Raw genomic sequence first — 20,994 nt, forward strand, 5'->3', positions numbered from 1 at the left:
ACGATACAGTATTGCAAAATAAAATATCGCGATACTCAAGTGTATCAATTTTTTCTTACACCCCTATTATGCAACACTGTTTGCACTGAATTGTAAATGATATTTTACAAAAATACACTGAATTACAAGGCTATAGAGAACAGTGCGCTGTTGCAGACTTATATACTAATGTTTTAATGACATTGTTTTATTATAGTCAGTCGGGAAGTGAAGTGGGCCGAAAACTCCAGCGCTGAAAATGAGTCCCACTCCGGCCCTGCATTTCTGTGAAATCACGTGACCACCGAGAGTCCTCTCTTACCCTCCTGTTTTTAGTTTATTTACTTATTTTGAAGTCAAACTGTTTCTGTGAAATCCCGTGACCACCGAGTGTCCTCCCTCTCTGCTGATATATAAACTGATCTTTGCCTCCTCTACATCACAGACCAGCAACACAGGTAAGAACACTTTGAAACTGGAAATACTTTAAAATGATACTATCAGGAGGTAATACCAGACATAAATCCACACTCCACCCCTGGCTCTTCATGCCACTGTACTCTCTCTGCTGTAATGCTCTTTTTATTTCTATCTTTATTTTTAATTTAATAAATACTGTGTACATATACTTATATTGTTTATATATTATTTAGAGAATGTGTGATGTGCACCAACGACACCAAAACAAATTCCTCGTATGTGTTAAAAAACATACTTGGCAATGAAGCCCTTTCTGATTCTGAAATGCATGAGGAAAATGTATTTGACATAACTAATAACTGAACATAGGAATGTACTAATTTACATTTATATTGTTTATTATTTTCTTTCTTTCTTCCAGACAGTTTCTGTAGTCTTCAGCTTCTGGAACTTCAGATCCATTTCTCTGGACCTCTTTCTGGGTTGACCTGGACTTTAAAAACTCAGGTATGTATCACAGGTTGGATGTTTTTCTGCTGAATCAGTCTGTCTTCCTGTTTGTTACATCAGCTGCTGCTCTGCTCCTGAGACCAACAGGCCTCTCAAAGGTGTCCCTAAAAAACTAAAGAAAAAGTAGTAAAGTGTTTAGTCCGTTTGATAAATGGCCATAATGTGAAATGTTTAACACGTCTAACTGTGCTGGACCCTCCAGTCAGTCCAGTGTTGTCGTGTTGTTGGTCGAGCATTTAAAAGTACTTAAGTTTCTAAAGATGGAGTCTAGAGAGAAGTTCCCACATACAGACGCCTCTGATTTTATAATGCCAGAGGTCAGGAGATGCCCCAGATTTAAATGCATGAGAAAAATGTATTTGACATAACTATATACTGTACATATATACTGTATTGGTTCTACCTATCCCAAAAAATATTGATTCAATGATTCTAATATGTTATTTACATGAGCTGTTGATTCGTTCTGTTAATAAAATAGGATATAAATAATGTTAAAACTAGAGTTGAGCCGGATACTCGGCTGAAACGAGTATCCGGTACAGATAAAGCACTTTTGCCGAGTACGAGTATTATACGAGTAATACGAGTCAATATCTGTGCTCGGGTTGAATAAAAATCCTCATTGGGTAGCTGACTGTGTCTGCGTTCTGTGATAGGCTAGTCGTCACAGAGCCCCTCCCCCACACACATACAGCTCTGCTCACTCACACAGAACAACTCTCTCTCTGTCTCTCTCTCTGTCTCTCTCTCTGTCTCTGTCTGTCTCTCTCTCTCTCTCTCTCTCTGTCTCTCCCTCAGTCACTCAGGTTCGCGGGTCTTTTCCGTTAACGTTTAGGGTTTCTTCAGCTTCAGGTTTGTTTTTTACTTCAGTTTGTAGTTCTTCCTTATTAACCAGTAGAGTTCTGGTAAACGTGGGGTTTGATCAGACGTGGTTCTTGGTAGAATGAGACTCGCGTTGCGTCTCTGCCTGTTTGAGTTTTTTTTTCTTTTTTAAACCGTCAGCTGGCTCTAAACAGATCTGAAAAACAGCGTCGGACTATTTGATCTGTAGAACACAGTCCCCCCCGCCCCCCTCTCTCTCTTTCTCTCTGTCTCTCTCTTACTCACTCACACACACACACACACACACACACACACACATACAGGTTTGTGGCACTATCTTTGTGGGGACCTGTCATTGACGTAATACATTCCCTAGCCCCTTACCCTAACCTTAACCATCACCAAAAAATGCCTAACCTTAACCCTTACCCTCACCCTAACCATAACCTAATTCTAACCCTAATCCTAAAACCAAGTCTTAACCCTCAAACAGACCTTTAAACTTGTGGGGTCCAGCATTTTGGCCCCACAAAGTTGTTGGGACCCCACAAGTATACTGGGCTCCCAGTTTTTGGACCCCACGAATATAGTTAAACAAGCCCACACACACACACACACACACACTCACACACACACAGACAACACACACACACACACACACACACACACACACACTCACACATATACCTGGTGTGGAAATAAAACCATCACACTGATCATAAAAAAATTAAAAGTTAAAAAAAGAAAGTTATGTTGAGTATGAAAACTCTTGTTCATTACATTTTACTTCATAATTCAACCTCATGTGTTGTATTCATTGTTCTTGTTCTGTATATAGTTTGTTTGTTATTGTGATCTGAAGCTCAATGCTGATGCTGTCATGTAAATAGTTTTCTAATCAGCAATAAATATAACAATTTCTGATCAACCCATATCAATTGCATGCTTAAAATAACATACCGGTTAAAGCCCCGCCCATTTCAAGACAACCCGACACACTTCCGGGTTAAATCCCGCCCACTTCCGGGTTAGGCCCCGCCCAGTCCGAGTACAGATACAGATACAGATAATTCATATGGTTAACAGATACAGATACAGATACAGATAATGCTGTACTCGCTCATCCCTAGTTAAAACTATAGAGTTTTAAGTAATGTAGTAGTGGTTATTTCATCTACAAAAGAGTTATTCATAATCAAGAAATCTGAGTTTAATAAACTCAAAAGAAAGTAAATGCTACTGGCAATAGTTTGAAGTAAGTAAAATTTCAAAAAAAAATTTAAGTTTTCACTTATTCCAATTAACTAATTTGAGCAAATCCACTAGACATCAAGGAAGAAGCCAAGGCACTCGTCTTTCACGAAAATATACAGTATATAAAATGCCTTTAATGCATCTGGTACATTCTAAATAGAATAAGATAAAAACAACTTCAACTTTAACTATTTTTAGCATTTGGGTTTACAGTTTAATAACTAAACAGAGATTCTTTCATACCTTCTGTCACGGGACTCAGTGGACCCAAAAGCACGACTCGAAGCAGATGTAAAAGGTAATGGAGTTTGTTGTACAAAGGTACAAAAAGAGCAGGCAAAAACGTGGTCAAAGGCAGGCAAGAGATCATACAAAAACACAGGGAAGAGACACTAGGAATACCGCTGGAGAGTGAGACACGAGGTACTGCAACCATCTGGTAATGAAAGTATCTCTATCTATCTATCTATCTATCTATCTATCTATCTATCTATATATATATCTATCTATCTATCTATCTATCTATCTATCTATCTATCTGTCTGTGAAAAGGCTGCATTTCTTCCTTTTCACTAGGCCCTGTTTCCAAAATGAAGACTGTTTTGTGTCTGCTTAATTCTTAATATCACTATAATGTTGAAGGTTATTGTTTTGGTGTATTTCTTACTTTATTATTTGGCAATCCTAAGGTGAAGAACAATAGGTAAGATAGTTCTGCATAAACTGACATTTTTATAATATTTGGGGTGCCTATTGTAGTGGGTGCACATATATGAATATATTGTATTGTCGGCAGTAACTGATCTATCTAATTGTAATGATGTTTTCAGAAACTTTGAGAAAACAGAAAGTGTTACTGTTGCTTGCTCATTATAGCTCACCCTATAATCACCTGTGCAGGTGGTAGGGTCCAATTAGGGGAGGCTGAGTTAAAAAGGGCTTCAGGGGAAGAAAGCTTGAGGATGTTGGCAGCTTGCTGTGAGGTTGTCGTTTTGTTTGCTGTTATTTTGCCTCAGTTTAATATTCTGTTTTGTATTTTTGAGTATGGTTTAGTGTAATTTGTGTTAATAAAAACACAAATTGGGAACTTGAAAAGCCTCTTCTCCAGTCGTGAGTCATGAACTAAGAGCGGGAGCTGGACCTGACACCTTATGGTAGAATAACATTGAAATAAAAAAGAGCTGAAATGAAATTAACAGTTGTTTTCTTTGATTACGTTTTCACTCAGAATCCAACAATTGTGAAACATGAGAGAAACTGGTGTTTTTACATTTAAAGAGACAGTTAAAAGATTGTTCCATTCATGCAGGCGTTTTCAGCAGCTGTTACAATCCCATCGCTTCAAGTATATCAGCCTTGTTTTCCTAAAATGATGCCTGGAGTAAAACCCATCATGCCCTCCCATGGCAGCAAAAATGATTATTTATACTTATACTTATTTTTAATTGTCTGTAAGCATTTATCAATTTCATCGAATAAAACCAAGTATATAGCTGTGGTCTACCGAAAGACTTCAAAGTTGCCATGTCGCAGGGCAACGTGAGACGGCCTCCCGTGAGTCTCAAACATGATAAGCCATGGCTGTATCTCCAAGGTTTCTAGTCATCTAGACCAGGGGTCTTCAACGTTTGTTAAGCCAAGGACCCCTTATCTGAGAGAGGGATAGAGCAGGGACCCCCTACTACATATTTTATAAAAATTAAGTTGCATATTTAACTGGGCCTACTATAAAAGCCTAAAGTCATTATACATACCTTTTTAGTGCATAGATATAAAAGTAATTGTTGGTATGATTTTATAAATCATGTTTTAATGTTAAACATACATGTGACACAGTGCATCCTTAGGATGAACTCTATCTGGAGCTTAATGACTACCTTACATATAGGCCAGTAAGCCTATCATTATTATGTCTTCTTTTCACAAATAGGCTGATTTATATTTACTAATAATATGTTAGAGTCATGTTAAGACATTTCAATTTTTGAAAAGACTTTTAAAAGTGGCAAAGAAACTCCCTTCATTCATTTTTCCAGATGGTCTAGTACCAAAAACGTCTTCTATTAAATTTATTTTTTGCAAGTTAGACAGTGTGCAGGATTTTCTCTACAACTTTTGACCTATTTATCCCCCTCCAACCTGTCTCACGTTATAGATGTGCAAAGTATTTTTCTATACTTAAAACAACTTCAAAAATAAATTAACAATGATTTGAATGCCCCCCCTGCTGTAACTCTGAGGACCCCCTAGGGGCCCCGGACCCCCTGTTGAAGATCTCTGATCTAGACGCATGCTGGTCTTTTACCAGTCAACCTGAGGTAGATGCTAGAATGTAGTCACCCAACGAGTCTCAACCAAGCGAAAGCAGGAACAAGGAGGGCAGGACCAGATCTAGAATTTCTCAATGAGGGAGAAAGGGTTGATGCTTGCAGCCCATTTCAGATTTTAATTATTTTTTCCGCATTCTTTTTATGTGGGTAAAACCATGTAAAAAAAGATTATAAAAGAGTAGTTTACATACTTTAAAATGTGTCTGGAGAGGGACTTTAAGTTGTAATGCCACTGCCCAAACAATGGTTCCTTCTCTTTGGTGTAGCTCCTGTTGAAGTATGATCTGATAAAGTATGACGTGGTGAAAGATGAACCAGTGAAAGATCAGAATGGAGCTAGGATTGGGGATTAGTGTTGGGTGGACGAGAGAAAGAGAGAATGTTAGTATTTTTTATTAAGACTTTACCTTATGCGATAAGCGTGTTTCAGTATTGTAGATCTGTATTATTTTTCAAATGCAGTCACACAGTTGCTGGTTAAAAACAAAAACAAAAGTAACTGGTAGAAAAAGTTAAGTTAATGTCCATCCCTGAAACAGGATGATGTGAACTTCCAGCCCAGTGAATGTGCCGGTGTAACTGTTGCTGTAATTGTGTGTTTTAGGGAGTTATGTGGAGGATTTTCCTGACGGTCAGTCTGCTCTGCTGGAGCGCTGACGGACAAGGGAACTGCAGAACAAACAACAGACAAGTGATCAGAGACAACAACAACAGACCAGTGGCCTGCAGAGACAACAACAACAGACCAGTGGCCTGCAGAGACAACAACAACAGACCAGTGGACTGGTGAGACAATACTCCAAAACTACAACGATTAACGATATTTTTCACTTTTCTGGACCTTCAGAACGCGGTGCGGTTCTTTCTCAACGCTCCCCTGCTGACGGCAGACTGCACCCTTGTGCCTTTTTCTCTCGCCGGCTGACACCTGCAGAGAGGAAATATGATGTCGGCAGAGTTGGGAAGGATACTTTCAAAACGTATTCCGTTACAGAATACAGAATACATGCCCAAAAATGTAATTTATGGGCACCTGGGTAGCTCAACTGGTGGATTAGGCGCCCATGTATAGAGGTTTACTCCTCGATGCAGCGGCCGCCGGTTCGGCTCTGACCTGCGGCCCTTTGCTGCATGTCGTTCCTCCTCTCTCTCCCCTTTCATGTCTTCAGCTGTCCTCTATAAATAAAGGCTTAAAAATTATCTTTAATAAAAAAAAAAAAAAAAAGTAAAATGTAATTTGTGACGTATTCCGTTACATTATTTAATCTGAGTAACGTATTCTGAATACTTGGATTACTTCCACATTGAATTGCGTTTTATAAGTGAAGGAATGCAGCCATCATATCCTGCTTACTAAACAGGCCTATTCTGGTGTGTTCTTCTGTCCCAACTGGCTGAATGTGTTAGGCCCAAGTGCAATATAAAAATCTATGCGCAGTCTAAGCTACCACGAGCTAATTTTAGCTAACGTTAGCTAGCATGTCAAACAGGGCTAGTCAGTCTTTCAACAGCTCTGGGGCTAGTAAATCAGCACACAGGAGAATGTTTTTATTTTTTTTATTTAACCTTTATTTATCCAGGTTAGTCGATTGAGAACAATTTCTCATTTGCAATGACGCAAACAACAGTGACACCTGTCACATTCACACAGTTCCACATTCATACCTGGAAGCTGCCCAGTACTACCACAATCTGATCTGATCACATTCATACTGGAAGCTGCCCAGTACTACCACAGTCTGATCTGACCACATTCATACTGGAAGCTGCCCAGTACCACCACAGTCTGATCTGACCACATTCATACTGGAAGCTGCCCAGTACTACCACAATCTGATCTGATCACATTCATACTGGAAGCTGTCCAGTACTACCACAATCTGATCTGATGGCCACTGAGCAGCTCCACTGGAGCGGTTGGGGTTAGGGGCCTTGCTCAACACCTCAGACAAGCGCAGCTCTTTCACTTTCCCCACCCAAATTTTATCCTGTCGGTCTGGAGGTTGAACCGGCGACATCCCGGTCACAAGCTCGCTTCTTTAACCTCTAGGCCACCACTGTATTGCGTTACAGTTACAATTTAAATAGTTGGTATTTAGAATACAGCATAATGTAAAGTCCCACATCAACTAAGCAGGCAGCTACCTGATACAACTATAAAATAGCAAGGTGACCAGTAAAACTACAGCAGACCCTGGCTAATTAAAATAACTTACTTTAAGATGCTTCTTCCGGTTGGAGGTGGAGTCATTTGGACGCTGAAAGGAGGTTGGTTGCTGGCAAGTGGCAAGAGGTTGCACTGCAGTTATATTTCGTTCTCCTTTCACTTTCTTTAATGTGAAATGCTGTTTGAATTTCCAAGATAGAAATGCATTCCTACCCTGGCTCTGCTGCTCCTCTTCCGACTCCATTGTGACTGATCACGCAAATAGCTCACTTTTTTCGTTTTCATATTGGGGCTTCTGGGAAACGCATGGAGTTGCCTTAATTTATTCAGAGAGTGAATAAACTCGTGAAACAGAGAAGTATCGTCATGTAATCCATTGATTTCAACAATGTAACTTTATTCTAAATACCAACTGTTTAAATTGTAACTGTAACGGAATACAGTTACTCATAATTTGTATTCTGAATGCGTAACGCCGGTACATGTATTCTGTTACTCCCCAGCACTGGATGTTGGCAACAGGGAACTTCTGGCTGTGGTACTGGCTCCTCAGGAGTGGAGGCTCTGGCTGGAGGGCTCCTCTCATCCTTTTTTGTGTAGACGGATCACAAAAACCTCTCTTATCTGCAGTCAGCCCGGAGGCTAAACTCACGCCAGGCTCTGTCTCTGTATTTCGGGGCCAATATACTAGATTCAAACCTAACAAACAGTTCAAACCCCAAATAAATTGAATTAAACATCATGTAAGATTAGTCCTCAACTATTAAATTAATCTCCAACTATTCTGATAATCCATTAATCAGTTTGAGTCATGTTTTATGATAAAACAGGTAAACTTGTGTGATGTCAGCTTGTTAAATGTGAACATGTTGTAGTTTCTTCTCTCCTCTGGGACAGGAAACTGAATATCTTTGAGTTGTGGACAAAACAAGACATTTGAGGACGTTATCTTGGACTTTTTGGGAAACACTGATCCACATTTTAGAGAAAGAACAACTCATCCATTCATCCTGACAATAATCCACACATTAATCCACCATGAAAACAATGAGTAGTTGCAGTGAAAGCCAAATTAATGTTAAATCAATGTGAGCATCAAAACTAACTAAATGACTTCTCTCAGGTCTAATGGTTGTAGTCGGACTTCTGTAGCAAGTTTTGTCTTCAATCTTTTTGAGTGTTATTTATGTATCATCTGCTCTAGATTTTCCAACATTTTAGACACACATATGGTGATAATAACGGTCCAAAATGATGGGAAATTGCATATTTTTTAATTAATTGAAAAACATTTCCTTGAGGAGTGACCCCTAGAGAGAGACTAGATTCATTGTTTACTGCTCATGAGTCTCTGTCCTCTCTGCACATTAATGTTTCTCTTCTCTCCTCATCATCAGGTACATCATCTACAAGGTACCCAAACTGAATAACATCGGAACTACGGGTTTGGAATATATTTACATTGATTCAGAAGATCAGACGATAGAGACCTATAAAGAACACGATAATAAGCTCATCAACCATCCTAACGGTGTCCTGGCAAACACCCTGCGGCCCATATTTACCACATCAATGGTGAGAATCATGTTTAAACTGCAGCTCTGTTTCTATTGTGATAAAAATGAAACCATGACTCAAACTGATGGATAGATATTATGGTCTGTATAATTATAAAGCATCAACTAGTATTCCTCAAATATCTCAATGTGCTCTGTTGAGTAAATATGTAATTGAATAATGAATCTGCAGCGGTACATTTGGTACCTTGCAGGCATGGATTGGCCATCGGGTCAATTTGTGTGGGCTGAATGGGCTGAGACTGTTGATCGGCCCATAAAGAGAAGAGAGATCACATCATTGGCCAACTGGTTTGTCTCTCATCTGAACACTGGCCAATCACATCCCACTATGGTCCACTTCCATCCTACCATAGAGAGAGAGAGAGAGAGAGAGAGAGAGAGAGAGAGAGAGAGAGAGAGAGAGAGAGAGAGAGAGAGAGTAGTTAAGTCCCGCCCCCACCAGCGGCGAAAAATAACACCACAAAGTGCCGGTAGCTATCTAAAAAACACAAGACTAAAAATGACATTTTTGATTCCATACAACGCCCTTCGCAAGTACAACAAATGATCGGATCTTTACTTTGATTGAATTTTGGGTTAGGGTGTTTTATTCAATTTTTCAGCATTTGAAAAAAAAAAAATTCAAAACAGTATCCCAACTGAACGTTGACATACATATACTTTGATTATCTTACCTTTAATATTAGTCGAAATAATGAATAATTTCTGCTTTTTTAACTCAAGAATAAGGTATAATTTCCTATAAATGAGGTGTATTGACCATGTGTAAAGCTGGTGGTAATAAGTTGGTGTTTGTGGTGTTTATACTGTACATGGCTGTGAAAGGAAGCGCTAAATGTCACAAAAAGTGCCAAAAACATTGAAAAAAGCACCTAAAGTGTCAAAAAGGAAAGAAAAAAAGACATCTTTTTCACCCGTTTTGACCCGGGAGGACGAGTGCATGGTCGAATGGAGGACAACACGAGATTTAAGCATGTCAAACGATGATTGTAGCACCCTCTGTCTACCAGAGAGGACATGTTAGCTGTTAGTAAGCTAAGGCACTTGCAAACATAGTACTATAACTTTCTGATTTATCCACATTCCACTAACATAAGCTGCTTACTGTGTACAAAATGCAGCTTTAGTTTAACTTACAGACTTTTTATTTGTTTACTATATAAGACATCTTGATGACACCAGGCTCCACCCTCAACCTGCAGGGCGTTTTCACACCTGTAGTTGGTTTGCTTTGGTCTGAATCAGTTGGTGAGTTAGTAAACTTGGAGCGATTTGTCCTCGGTCGGTTTGGTTTGGTTTGGTTTCACACCTGGAAAAATTGTAGCGTACCAAAATGCACCATTACAAATCAGGCAAGAGCGTCCACTACTCTTATTGGTCGGATGTGTCTGGGGGCGGGAGCAAGAAAGTAAATACAGGAAGAAGGTCCTGTGTTCTGGTCTAGTGGTCAAACCAGCTCATTTCATTAAAATTATCAGACATTGTTTCTCGAGAGACGTGACTACGTCTGCTCTGGTCACCGAGACTTGTTTGGAAGAATGTGGCTATACATACTCCTCCAGTCTGACCTAGTGTCTCCTGTAGTCAGGTGTGTCCACCAGTCTGAGCTAGTGTCTCCTGTAGTCAGGTGTGTCCACCAGTCTGAGCTGATGTCTCCTGTAGTCAGGTGTGTCCACCAGTCTGAGCTGATGTCTCCTGTAGTCAGTTGTGTCCACCAGTCTGAGCTGATGTCTCCTGTAGTCAGTTGTGTCCACCAGTCTGAGCTGATGTCTCCTGTAGTCAGGTGTGTCCACCAGTCTGAGCTGATGTCTCCTGTAGTCAGGTGTGTCCTCCAGTCTGAGCTGATGTCTCCTGTAGTCAGGTGTGTTTAGCAATCTGCGATGCAGCAGAGCAGCAAACTGTAGTCTATTTCTTACTCACCACTCAGCTAAGTGAGAGTATTAGGGGCCGGTATGCAGGGTTCAACGTTAACTTTGTGTCCACCATCCAAATGGCTAGTGAATGTTAAAAAAAAATGTTTTTGGCTGGTGAGGCAAGCAAATCTACCATTCTACCAATGTTGAACTCTGCTGGTACATGTGTTGAAGGGGAGTGGGAGGATGGTTGGTGGGCTGGTCTGGGTCTCAGACGTCCAGGGCTGATTTTTTTACCCCAGTCCAGCCCTGGTACCTTGCTGTTCCCCTCTCTGGATTGGTCCCGTACATCCCAATAATTAAAACATTATAATGTTTCTTCTCTTCATTCTGCATCATTTATAGACAGACAACTTTGGATTCATCTCCTACAGTGATCAACCTCCAGGATGTAATGCTTTTGCTACGTTTGGTCACAGTAAAGGTGAGTAGAGGAAGCATCCCTCTCACAGGAAACATCTCTCTGAACCTCCATCAGGTTTTCATCCCAGAGGACAGAGTCTGCTCAGTGTGTAGTGACATCTCTGTTATCTTATCAATGATCCGTGGCTCCTGTTTGTTCACTTCCTTCAGCTTCTGTCTTTGAATCATTTGAATGAGATCTGTGTTTACATCAGATCATAGTGAACTAAATCAAAAGGCAAAGTGACTCATGCTGATAAAAAAAACTTTTAGGGCGTTTTCACGCCTACCTCATTTGGTCCGGACTTTCGGACTTTTCAGTTTGATCCGAACCAAAATTAGAGGTGTGAAACCTCCCCCGGACCACAGTCTGGATCAAAAGACCAAATTTTGGTCCGATAAAAAGAGGTGGTCTCGGTCCGGACCAAACTGAACCATGGTCCAGTTCGTTTATAGTGTGAAAGCATTTTTGGGATGGTTCGGACTTTCGGACCAAATACAGGAAGCTCTGACAGGCTCTCCTTGTGTTACAAGACCGGGGAAGCTCCTTTAAGGAATAGCTCGGTGCTTAGTGTGTACGTGAGAGAGAGTGTGTGACGGTGTCAGCGCACAGAGCAGACAGCTGTCGGCTATCAGAGCTGAGAACACATCAGCAGTTTATTTGTTAAGTGGTAGTAAATGTACAGTGTAGGTTTCTGTTTGTCTCTGAATAAATTCTCCAGAAAGAAAGTTCCCGTGTCTCGCTTCTCAACATCACAAAACAAAACAAAAAGAGCCGCGGCAGTAGGAGAGAGTAGCAGTCAGTAGGAGAGAGTAGCAGTCAGTAGGAGAGAGCAGCAGTCAGTAGAGGAGAGCAGCAGTCAGTAGGAGAGAGTAGCAGTCAGTAGGAGAGAGCAGCAGTCAGTAGGAGAGAGCAGCAGTCAGTAGAGGAGAGCAGCAGTCAGTAGGAGAGAGTAGCAGTCAGTAGGAGAGAGCAGCAGTCAGTAGAGGAGAGCAGCAGTCAGTAGGAGAGAGTAGCAGTCAGTAGGAGAGAGCAGCAGTCAGTAGAGGAGAGCAGCAGTCAGTAGGGGAGAGCAGCAGTCAGTAGGAGAGAGCAGCAGTCAGTAGGAGAGAGCAGCAGTCAGTAGGGGAGAGCAGCAGTCAGTAGGAGAGAGCAGCAGTCAGTAGGGGAGAGCAGCAGTCAGTAGGAGAGAGCAGCAGTCAGTAGGAGAGAGCAGCAGTCAGTAGGGGAGAGCAGCAGTCAGTAGGAGAGAGCAGCAGTCAGTAGGAGAGAGCAGCAGTCAGTAGGAGAGAGAGCAGCAGTCAGTAGGAGAGAGCAGCAGTCAGTAGGAGAGAGCAGCAGTCAGTAGGAGAGAGCAGCAGTCAGTAGGGGAGAGCAGCAGTCAGTAGGGGAGAGCAGCAGTCAGTAGGAGAGAGCAGCAGTCAGTTGAAAAACCTCTGACCCAGAGAGACGATATGAGAGGACGGGGAAGCCCGTCTACAAACCAATCAGTTCTAAGTATCTGGAGACGCAGCTCACATGTGATGACGGCAGGACGTAGTTTTGTCACGTAGAGATCTTTAGTGTGCTTGCATAACTGCCGTGTGGAACCAAAACTTACCGGATCAAATGTTACAATGGAACAAAAACATGAACCTTGGTCCGGACCTTCAGGTGTGAAAACTCTCTAAAAGTAACATCAGAGCAGCAACAGAGCTCAGTAACATCTGGAGCTGGAGGATCCCTCTGTCAGATAACTGCTCCAGTCTATCATCTGTTAGTTTGAAATATTAAAACAGTCAGGAAATCACATATTAGGACTTTAAACAATCATCAGCCAAAAGTTCTGTCTATCTGTTGATGTTTCAGGAGTTGTGATGATGGAAAAAGACCAGACAGGAGTCTGGCTCTCACACAGCGTACCACAGTTCCCTTTCAAAAGAGATCCAGAGAAGTTCTGGCCACGCAGCGGAGCAAAGAATGCTCAGACGTTTATCTGTGTAACATTCAACTACGAGGAGTTCCAACAGATAGGTAATATTATTAGTTACATCTTTATATTTATAGTGTTAGTAGTTGATTTGAATATTATTTTAATGTTGTTGTACTGTTTGAAGGTCAACATCTGCTGGACATCGTAGCTTTCCCGTTTGATCATCATATTCCACCTGGCTTCTATAACCGGCTTAAACAGGTTACAGAGAAAGACTTGGTGGAAAGACCACCACGTAACAGAAATCAAATAAAAATCCAGGCGCTGACATCAGCAGGATTAACAGGAACAGGAACATCGTTTGAAAGCATTGCTAAACGCCAAATTAAAGGTGAGATATCTGCATGATGGTTTGAATCAGATTACATAACTTAGTAAAGATAAAGTTACAAAGAAAAGAGACCTTTGACTGTGGTAATGAGAGCAGCTTGTTCTGTAGTTTAACATCAGTGTGTTTACCTTAATGATTGATTACAGCCTGGGACTGGTTAGAACTGGTTATATTTAAATGTGTGTAGCTGCTGAAGATCACTGACTTCATGTTTCAATAGTCTTCAGAAAGATAACCTCCCAAATGTTCTTATTAAAGAGACTCTGTGTGTTCATATAACATTAGAAAGGTTTTTTAGTCTAAATAACTGTCTGATAATGTCAGGAAAACCTGACTCACATGTGAAAATGATTACATTAACTAACTATTCTACTGTTTGGTTGTTTTCAGTACGTAAAGCAAAGAAGACACCTTATGACAGCTCTGGTAACAAAATATTATTCTCAGTCTCACTTTCTTTCTACCTTTGCATGAAGTACTGTTAATACAAATTACAGCAGGTTAAAGGTACAATATGTAACATTTCTGCATTAAAATGTCTAAAAATGACTATACCTATGTTGGTAGCACTTCAAATTACGGCTCGGTAATAAAATGGTAATAGTGGGGTAACAGTGTGATAATAAAGAGGTAATATATAGGTAACTAGAAAATGCATTTCCTGCAGAAAATGCGTGGGAATGCTGAATAGCTGAATTGCTAAAGCTAAACTGGTTGAATAGCTTAAATCTGTAAGAAGAAGTTGAAGTAGTGAGAATAGTTGAAAAAGTGGAAATCGTTTTAATACGTATGAATTTCATTAAAAAGTTAAAAGCTTATGCTAAACTGAACCGTTGGCTTTAAAAGTTGAATAATGACAAAAGACGTAGAACATTGTGAGGTCTGACTATATTTTCTAACTGAACTCACAAATGCAGAAATATGAAACAATAGTACGAAAAATCTTAAAGCTCAAATGCACTACACGCTAAAAAATCAGGAAAATTGTTAGAGTTGGAAGCTAAACTACATTACCTTAGTGAAGAGCTAAAATACATTGTTAGAAAAGCTGGAAGCTGAACTGTAATACTGTCAAAGATGAAAGCTGAAATGAATTACCTAAAACGGCTGAAAGAAGAAATACTTTGTATTATTATCAGACACTGCATAGATCGAAAAAGCATCAATTTAGCTGAGATGAAAAGTGAAATATATTGCGTGAAAAGAAGAGGGCTGAACAAGAGGTAAGAGACTTCCAATTGCTACTAGTGGTTAAGTGTTGTCCTCAGGGACACATTGGTTAATGTATGACAGCGGGATTTGACTAATTACCAAGCCATAATTTGAAGTGCTACCCCTATGTTATATATATATATATATATATATATATATATATATATATATATATATATATATTTATGAGTTGTGTAGTGACACTATCCCAAATGTCAAACCCAGAGAAATCTGTTATTTTATTTTAATGCCACTTTAGTCGCCCGTCAGTGGCGTCATATAACCTTTGACCCTCTAGTTACTGTAACTTCAGTCAGAACACGGTCACCCAGATGATGCGTTCAGGAGTAATTGTAAATCATACAATGTCACAGAAAGAAATACTCATAACCATAATACTGCTTTTTTTGCCACACGGCATCATTTAAATCAAAGTTACAAAGAAAAGAGACCTTTGACTGTGGTAATGAGAGCAGCTTGTTCTGTAGTTTAACATCAGTCTGTTTATCTTAATGATTGATTACAGCCTGGGACTGGTTAGAACTGGTTATATTTAAATGTGTGTAGCTGCTGAAGATCACCGACTTCATGTTTCAATAGTCTTCAGAAAGATAACCTCCCAAAAGTTCTTATTAAAGAGACTCTGTGTGTTTATATAACATTAGAAAGGTTTTTTAGTCTTAATAACTGTCTGTTAATGTCAGGAAAACCTGACTCACATGTGAAGAAGATTACACTAACTAACTATTCTCCTGTTTGTTTATTTTCAGTATGTAGAAGAAAGATACCTGGTAACAAAATATTATTCTCAGTCTCACTTTCTTTCTACCTTTGCATGAAGTACTGTTAATACAAATTACAGCAGGTTAAAGGTACAATATGTAACATTTCTGCATTAAAATGTCTAAAAATGACTACACCTGTGTTATATATATATTTATTAACCTCCCAAATGTTCTTATTAAAGAGACTCTGTGTGTTCACATAACATTAGAAAGGTTTTTTAGTCTTAATAACTGTCTGATAATGTCAGGAAAACCTGACTCACATGTGAAGAAGATTACACTAACTAACTATTCTACTGTTTGGTTGTTTTCAGAACATACTACTCCAGAAAAGAAAATTAAATTTGCTGACAGCTCTGGTAAGAAAATGTTATTCCCAGACAGACTTTCTTTCTACCTTTGCATGAAGCACTGTTAATACAAATTACAGCAGGTTAAAGGTACAATATGTAACATTTCTGCATTACAACGTCTAAAAATGACCATACCTGTGTTATATATATATATTTTTTTACGTTTCCTTTAGTCGCCCGTCAGTGGCGTCATATCACCTTTGACCCTCTAGTTACTGTAACTTCAGTCAGAACACGGTCACCCAGATGATGTGTTCAGGAGTAATTGTAAATCATACAATGTCACAGAAAGAAATACTCGTAACCATAATACTGCTTTTTTCTCACAAGGCATCATTTAAATCAAAGTTACAAAGAAAAGAGACATTTTAACTGTGGTAATGAGAGAAGCTTGTTCTGTAGTTTAACATCAGTGTGTTTACCTTAATGATTGATTACAGCCTGGGACTGGTTAGAACTGGTTATATTTAAATGTGTGTAGCTGCTGAAGATCACTGACTTCATGTTTCAATAGTCTTCAGAAAGATAACCTCCCAAATGTTCTTATTAAAGCAACGTGACATCATGACTTTGCGTAAACATACACACCACTTTCCTAAAGCCAAGGGGCGTGTTATCTGGACGCATTTTGAGCTTTCCACGTGTATGTCTACGCTGTATACAGCGGATGTAAACATACCCACCACGTGTTATCGCGAGAACGCGACGTACTATTGCAAGAACGTCACAAGCGTGTAATAAAAAAAAAAATGTTGGGTTTAGGAAAAGAACATTGGGGAAGGCTTAAAAAAAATAAATAAAAAAAGGGTGAAAAATGCCACACGAAGGACACGATCCTGGCTCTCCTGGGTGAAAGTCCTGTGTTCTAATGTAGGTCAATGGCGGCCAAAATGCGTTGATAAGCACGCTAAAAAGCGATTATGCGTCTTCATAACACGCCAAAATGGCATACGTATTGGCGTGTCATACATACGCCACTTCATGACATCAGTCTGATTAAAGAGACTCTGTGTGTTCATATAACATTAGAAAGGTTTTTTAGTCTTAATAACTGTCTGTTAATGTCAGGAAAACCTGACTCACATGTGAAGAAGATTACACTAACTGACTATTCTCCTGTTTGTTTATTTTCAGTATGTAGAAGAAACATACCTGGTAACAAAATCTTATTCTCAGTCTCACTTTCTTTCTACCTTTGCATGAAGTACTGTTAATACAAATTACAGCAGGTTAAAGGTACAATATGTAACATTTCTGCATTAAAATGTCTAAAAATGACTATACCTGTGTTATATATATATATATATATATATATATATATATATATATATATATATATATATTTATTAACCTCCCAAATGTTCTTATTAAAGAGACTCTGTGTGTTCACATAACATTAGAAAGGTTTTTTAGTCTTAATAACTGTCTGTTAATGTCAGGAAAACCTGACTCACATGTGAAGAAGATTACACTAACTAACTATTCTCCTGTTTGTTTATTTTCAGTATGTAGAAGAAAGATTTTTCCTGACAACATACCTGGTAACAAAATATTATTCTCAGTCTCACTTTCTTTCTACCTTTGCATGAAGTACTGTTAATACAAATTACAGCAGGTTAAAGGTACAATATGTAACATTTCTGCATTAAAATGTCTAAAAATGACTATACCTGTGTTATATATATATATATATATTTATTAACCTCCCAAATGTTCTTATTAAAGAGACTCTGTGTGTTCATATAACATTAGAAAGGTTTTTTAGTCTTAATAACTGTCTGTTAATGTCAGGAAAACCTGACTCACATGTGAAGAAGATTACACTAACTAACTATTCTCCTGTTTGGTTTTTCCCGATGCAGAGGAAGGAGAAGAATGTGACGATGGTAACTAAATACAGTACCAATGAACACCTGCCTCACATGTGAAAATTAGGGCTGTCAAAATAACGCGTTGATTTCGATTAATTAATCTGAGAAAAAATAACGTGTTAAAAAAAATAACGCAGATTAATCCATTCCATATTGACGTTTGACCCGGAGCCGTTCTAGCCGCCATTGGACTGTTTTGGAGCAAAGTCTCATGTTGTGTCGAGCCTTCTTAGTGTTTTAGAAATAGCTATTTTGAGGCTAGCATCAAAGTGCCCCTAGCACTCCCATTTAGTTTAAAAGCATATTTAGGACAGAAGCGCCACTTTTAAGATTGACCGTATTTTCGTTTTTGGGTCAAATGGCCTTTTGAATGGGAGTGCTAGGGACACTTTGATGCTAGCCTCAAAATAGTTATTTTTAAACCACTAAGAAGGAGGGAGACGAGAATGTTCTGCCTGGATCATTAACTGGAACATTTACTTGTAAAAATCTTCTTCCTGACAACCCTGGCTACCGAAATCTGGAGCCACTGATATGTCTGCTCTTCTCTCTGATGCTCTAAAACAGACGATACAGCTAATGTTAGCCTACCGCTAGCTAGTTAACACTATACTCAACAGCAGCTAACGTTAGCCTACCGCTAGCTAGTTAACACTATACTCAACAGCAGCTAACGTTAGCCTACCGCTAGCTAGTTAACACTATACTCAACAGCAGCTAACATTAGCCTACCGCTAGCTAGTTAACACTATACTCAACAGCAGCTAACGTTAGCCTACCGCTAGCTAGTTAACACTACACTCAACAGCAGCTAACGTTAGCCTACCGCTAGCTAACTAACACTATACTCAACAGCAGCTAACGTTAGCCTACCGCTAGCTAGTAGCTGGATTGACAGCTAACGCTAAATGGTGTAAAGTGTGACTGTGTTTTACTGTAGAGGATTCAACAGCGGCATGTAACAATCTGCAGCTGCTGTTGTCGGAAAAACACAGACAGTGCGTTCAATGAAACCGGTAAACTACAGCTTCGTGGTGCATTTGAAGTTATTGTAAATGTCCTTTTCCCATCTGGTGGTTGTTTTTGTCGTTCAACAGCAATTTACTAGTGAAATAAGTTATTGTTATTGTTATACATTATTATTAAATCATTTAATTTTGACCATATGGCCTTAGCAATAAACAAGCCGTTCTTTAATGTCACCAACTGTTGTTTAGTACCCTTTGTTTTTCTTTTCTTTTTTTACTTTCTTAAAAAGTATCGGTTCAGGCACCGTTAATTATGTATGCGATTAATTTCGATTAATTAATCACATTGTATGTAATTAATTAGATTAAATTTTTTAATCGATTGACAGCCCTAGTGAAAATGATTACACACACTGACAATTCTCCTGTTTGTTTGTTTTCAGCACATACAGCAAGAAAGAAATCAAATGTTATGTGAACTGGTTGAGAGAAGATTGTTCTGTAGTTTAACATCAGTGTGTTTACCTTAATGATTGATTACAGCCTGGGACTGGTTAGAACTGGTTATATTTAAATGTGTGTAGCTGCTGAAGATCACTGACTTCATGTTTCAATAGTCTTCAGAAAGATAACCCCCAAATGTTCTTATTAAAGAGACTCTGTGTGTTCATATAACATTAGAAAGGTTTTTTAGTCTTAATAACTGTCTGTTAATGTCAGGAAAACCTGACTCACATGTGAAGAAGATTACACTAACTGACTATTCTACTGTTTGTTTTTTCCAGATGCAGAGGAAGAAGAAGCTGAAGTCGATGATTCTGGTATTATAACTAAATACAGTACCAATGAACACCTGCCTCAGATGTGAAGAAGATTACACAAACTGACTATTCTACTGTTTGTTTTGTTGTTTTTCTGTAGAGAAGATAGACAAAAACAGCGAAGACAGATTTGGTAAGAAAATGTTATTATTCTCATTATTAGTCATTTTATTTTTACTTTTTGTTTTATTTTATTTTATTCTTACTTTATATTCTTCTGTGTAATATCAATAACAGTATTGAACTGTCAGGATGTGATCAGTTTCTGTAACATGACTCATATGTTGTTGTTCTTGCAGATGGAGATCTTTACCAAACTATTGCAGACCATTACGGGACTAATGTGAAAGTCCAGACCTGGTGCAGCAAGAATGAAGCTTACCGCATCAGAGGACCTCAAGTGATCAGAATTGCATCTTTAAAAGCTGATCTGGGTAATGAGGAAGTTAATTGGGAGGCTGGTAATGATCATTCCAAGTGGTGTGTAGCTGCAGATGATGATAATAATAATAAGCATAAATATTTGATCTGTATCGCTGATGTAAACAGAGGACTCAGCCAATACCAAAGGCCGGGGGGCGCACTGTGCTTTAAACATCAACAGGCAAGTAGACTATTTAAAGGTCTTATTCAACTTGAGGGCAATCGAAATATCCGTACGAAACGTAACACTCGTGACACTGACTCTGACTGTGATCCTGAAGACACTGACTCTATCTCTGAGCCTGGAGACACTGTCTCTGTCTCTGACCCTGGAGACTCTGTCTCTGACCCTGGAGACTCTGTCTATGACTCTTTCTCTGACTCTGACTCTGGAGGATTCCGGGACGTGATCGTCAACATCCCTCAGGCTCCCTGGTATTACCTAAAGAGAGTTAAAGTAAAGCGTTCTTAGTGTGAGAGGTTGTTGTGATTGTTGGTTGCTCTATTTTGCATGTAGGGATTTACACAATGAACATGTGTATAATTACATTTAATAATAATACCATTCAATATGCATTCAATGAATGCAAAATATTTTGAGACTTGTACTCTGTGCATGTTGTGCCAAAGTGATTGAGAAAAACTGTGACAAGGTCATGCTGTTATACTCAGATACAGTAGGAAAATGTTGGTTTGTAGCCGCCATTAAATACAGAAGAAGAGAACCCCAGGATATATGCTTGTCAAGTCTTTTCTGATTTTTGTGCAGATTAGAAATAAAGAACTGGATTTCACTCAATGACCAAACACTTATTTTCCTTGTTTTCTTCCTCCTTTTATTTTGGCATACTTCGGCAGTTCCATCTGAATTATTAAT

At 39.1% G+C, this 20,994-nt stretch overlaps 1 protein-coding gene across 1 annotated transcript; it reads left to right on the forward strand.

Moving 5' to 3' along the window:
• Positions 1-355: 355 nt before the first annotated feature.
• Positions 356-20,916, forward strand: LOC116064123. Its single transcript, XM_031319193.2, has 16 exons — positions 356-437; positions 821-906; positions 5,923-6,104; positions 8,883-9,060; positions 11,324-11,402; positions 13,230-13,394; positions 13,478-13,684; positions 14,075-14,110; positions 15,667-15,687; positions 15,996-16,040; positions 17,169-17,189; positions 17,540-17,575; positions 17,897-17,920; positions 19,659-19,694; positions 19,795-19,827; positions 19,994-20,916. Exons 3-16 carry the CDS (start codon positions 5,929-5,931, stop codon positions 20,587-20,589), a joined length of 1,653 nt encoding a protein of 550 aa, XP_031175053.2. The 5' UTR covers positions 356-437; positions 821-906; positions 5,923-5,928; the 3' UTR covers positions 20,590-20,916.
• The last annotated feature ends 78 nt before the right edge of the window (positions 20,917-20,994 follow it).

Source organism: Sander lucioperca, chromosome 14 (genome assembly GCF_008315115.2).
Source record: "Sander lucioperca isolate FBNREF2018 chromosome 14, SLUC_FBN_1.2, whole genome shotgun sequence".
Classification (NCBI taxonomy): Eukaryota; Metazoa; Chordata; class Actinopteri; order Perciformes; family Percidae; genus Sander; species Sander lucioperca.

Bases quoted from the DNA above. Each gene is read 5' to 3' on its own strand.
- LOC116064123 (XM_031319193.2), top strand. From the start codon at position 5,929: ATGTGGAGGATTTTCCTGACGGTCAGTCTGCTCTGCTGGAGCGCTGAC. The intron at 11,403-13,229 runs GTGAGTAGAGGA...TTGATGTTTCAG, and splicing joins TACGTTTGGTCACAGTAAAG to GAGTTGTGATGATGGAAAAA. The intron at 17,576-17,896 runs GTAACAAAATAT...TTCCCGATGCAG, and splicing joins TTTTCCTGACAACATACCTG to AGGAAGGAGAAGAATGTGAC.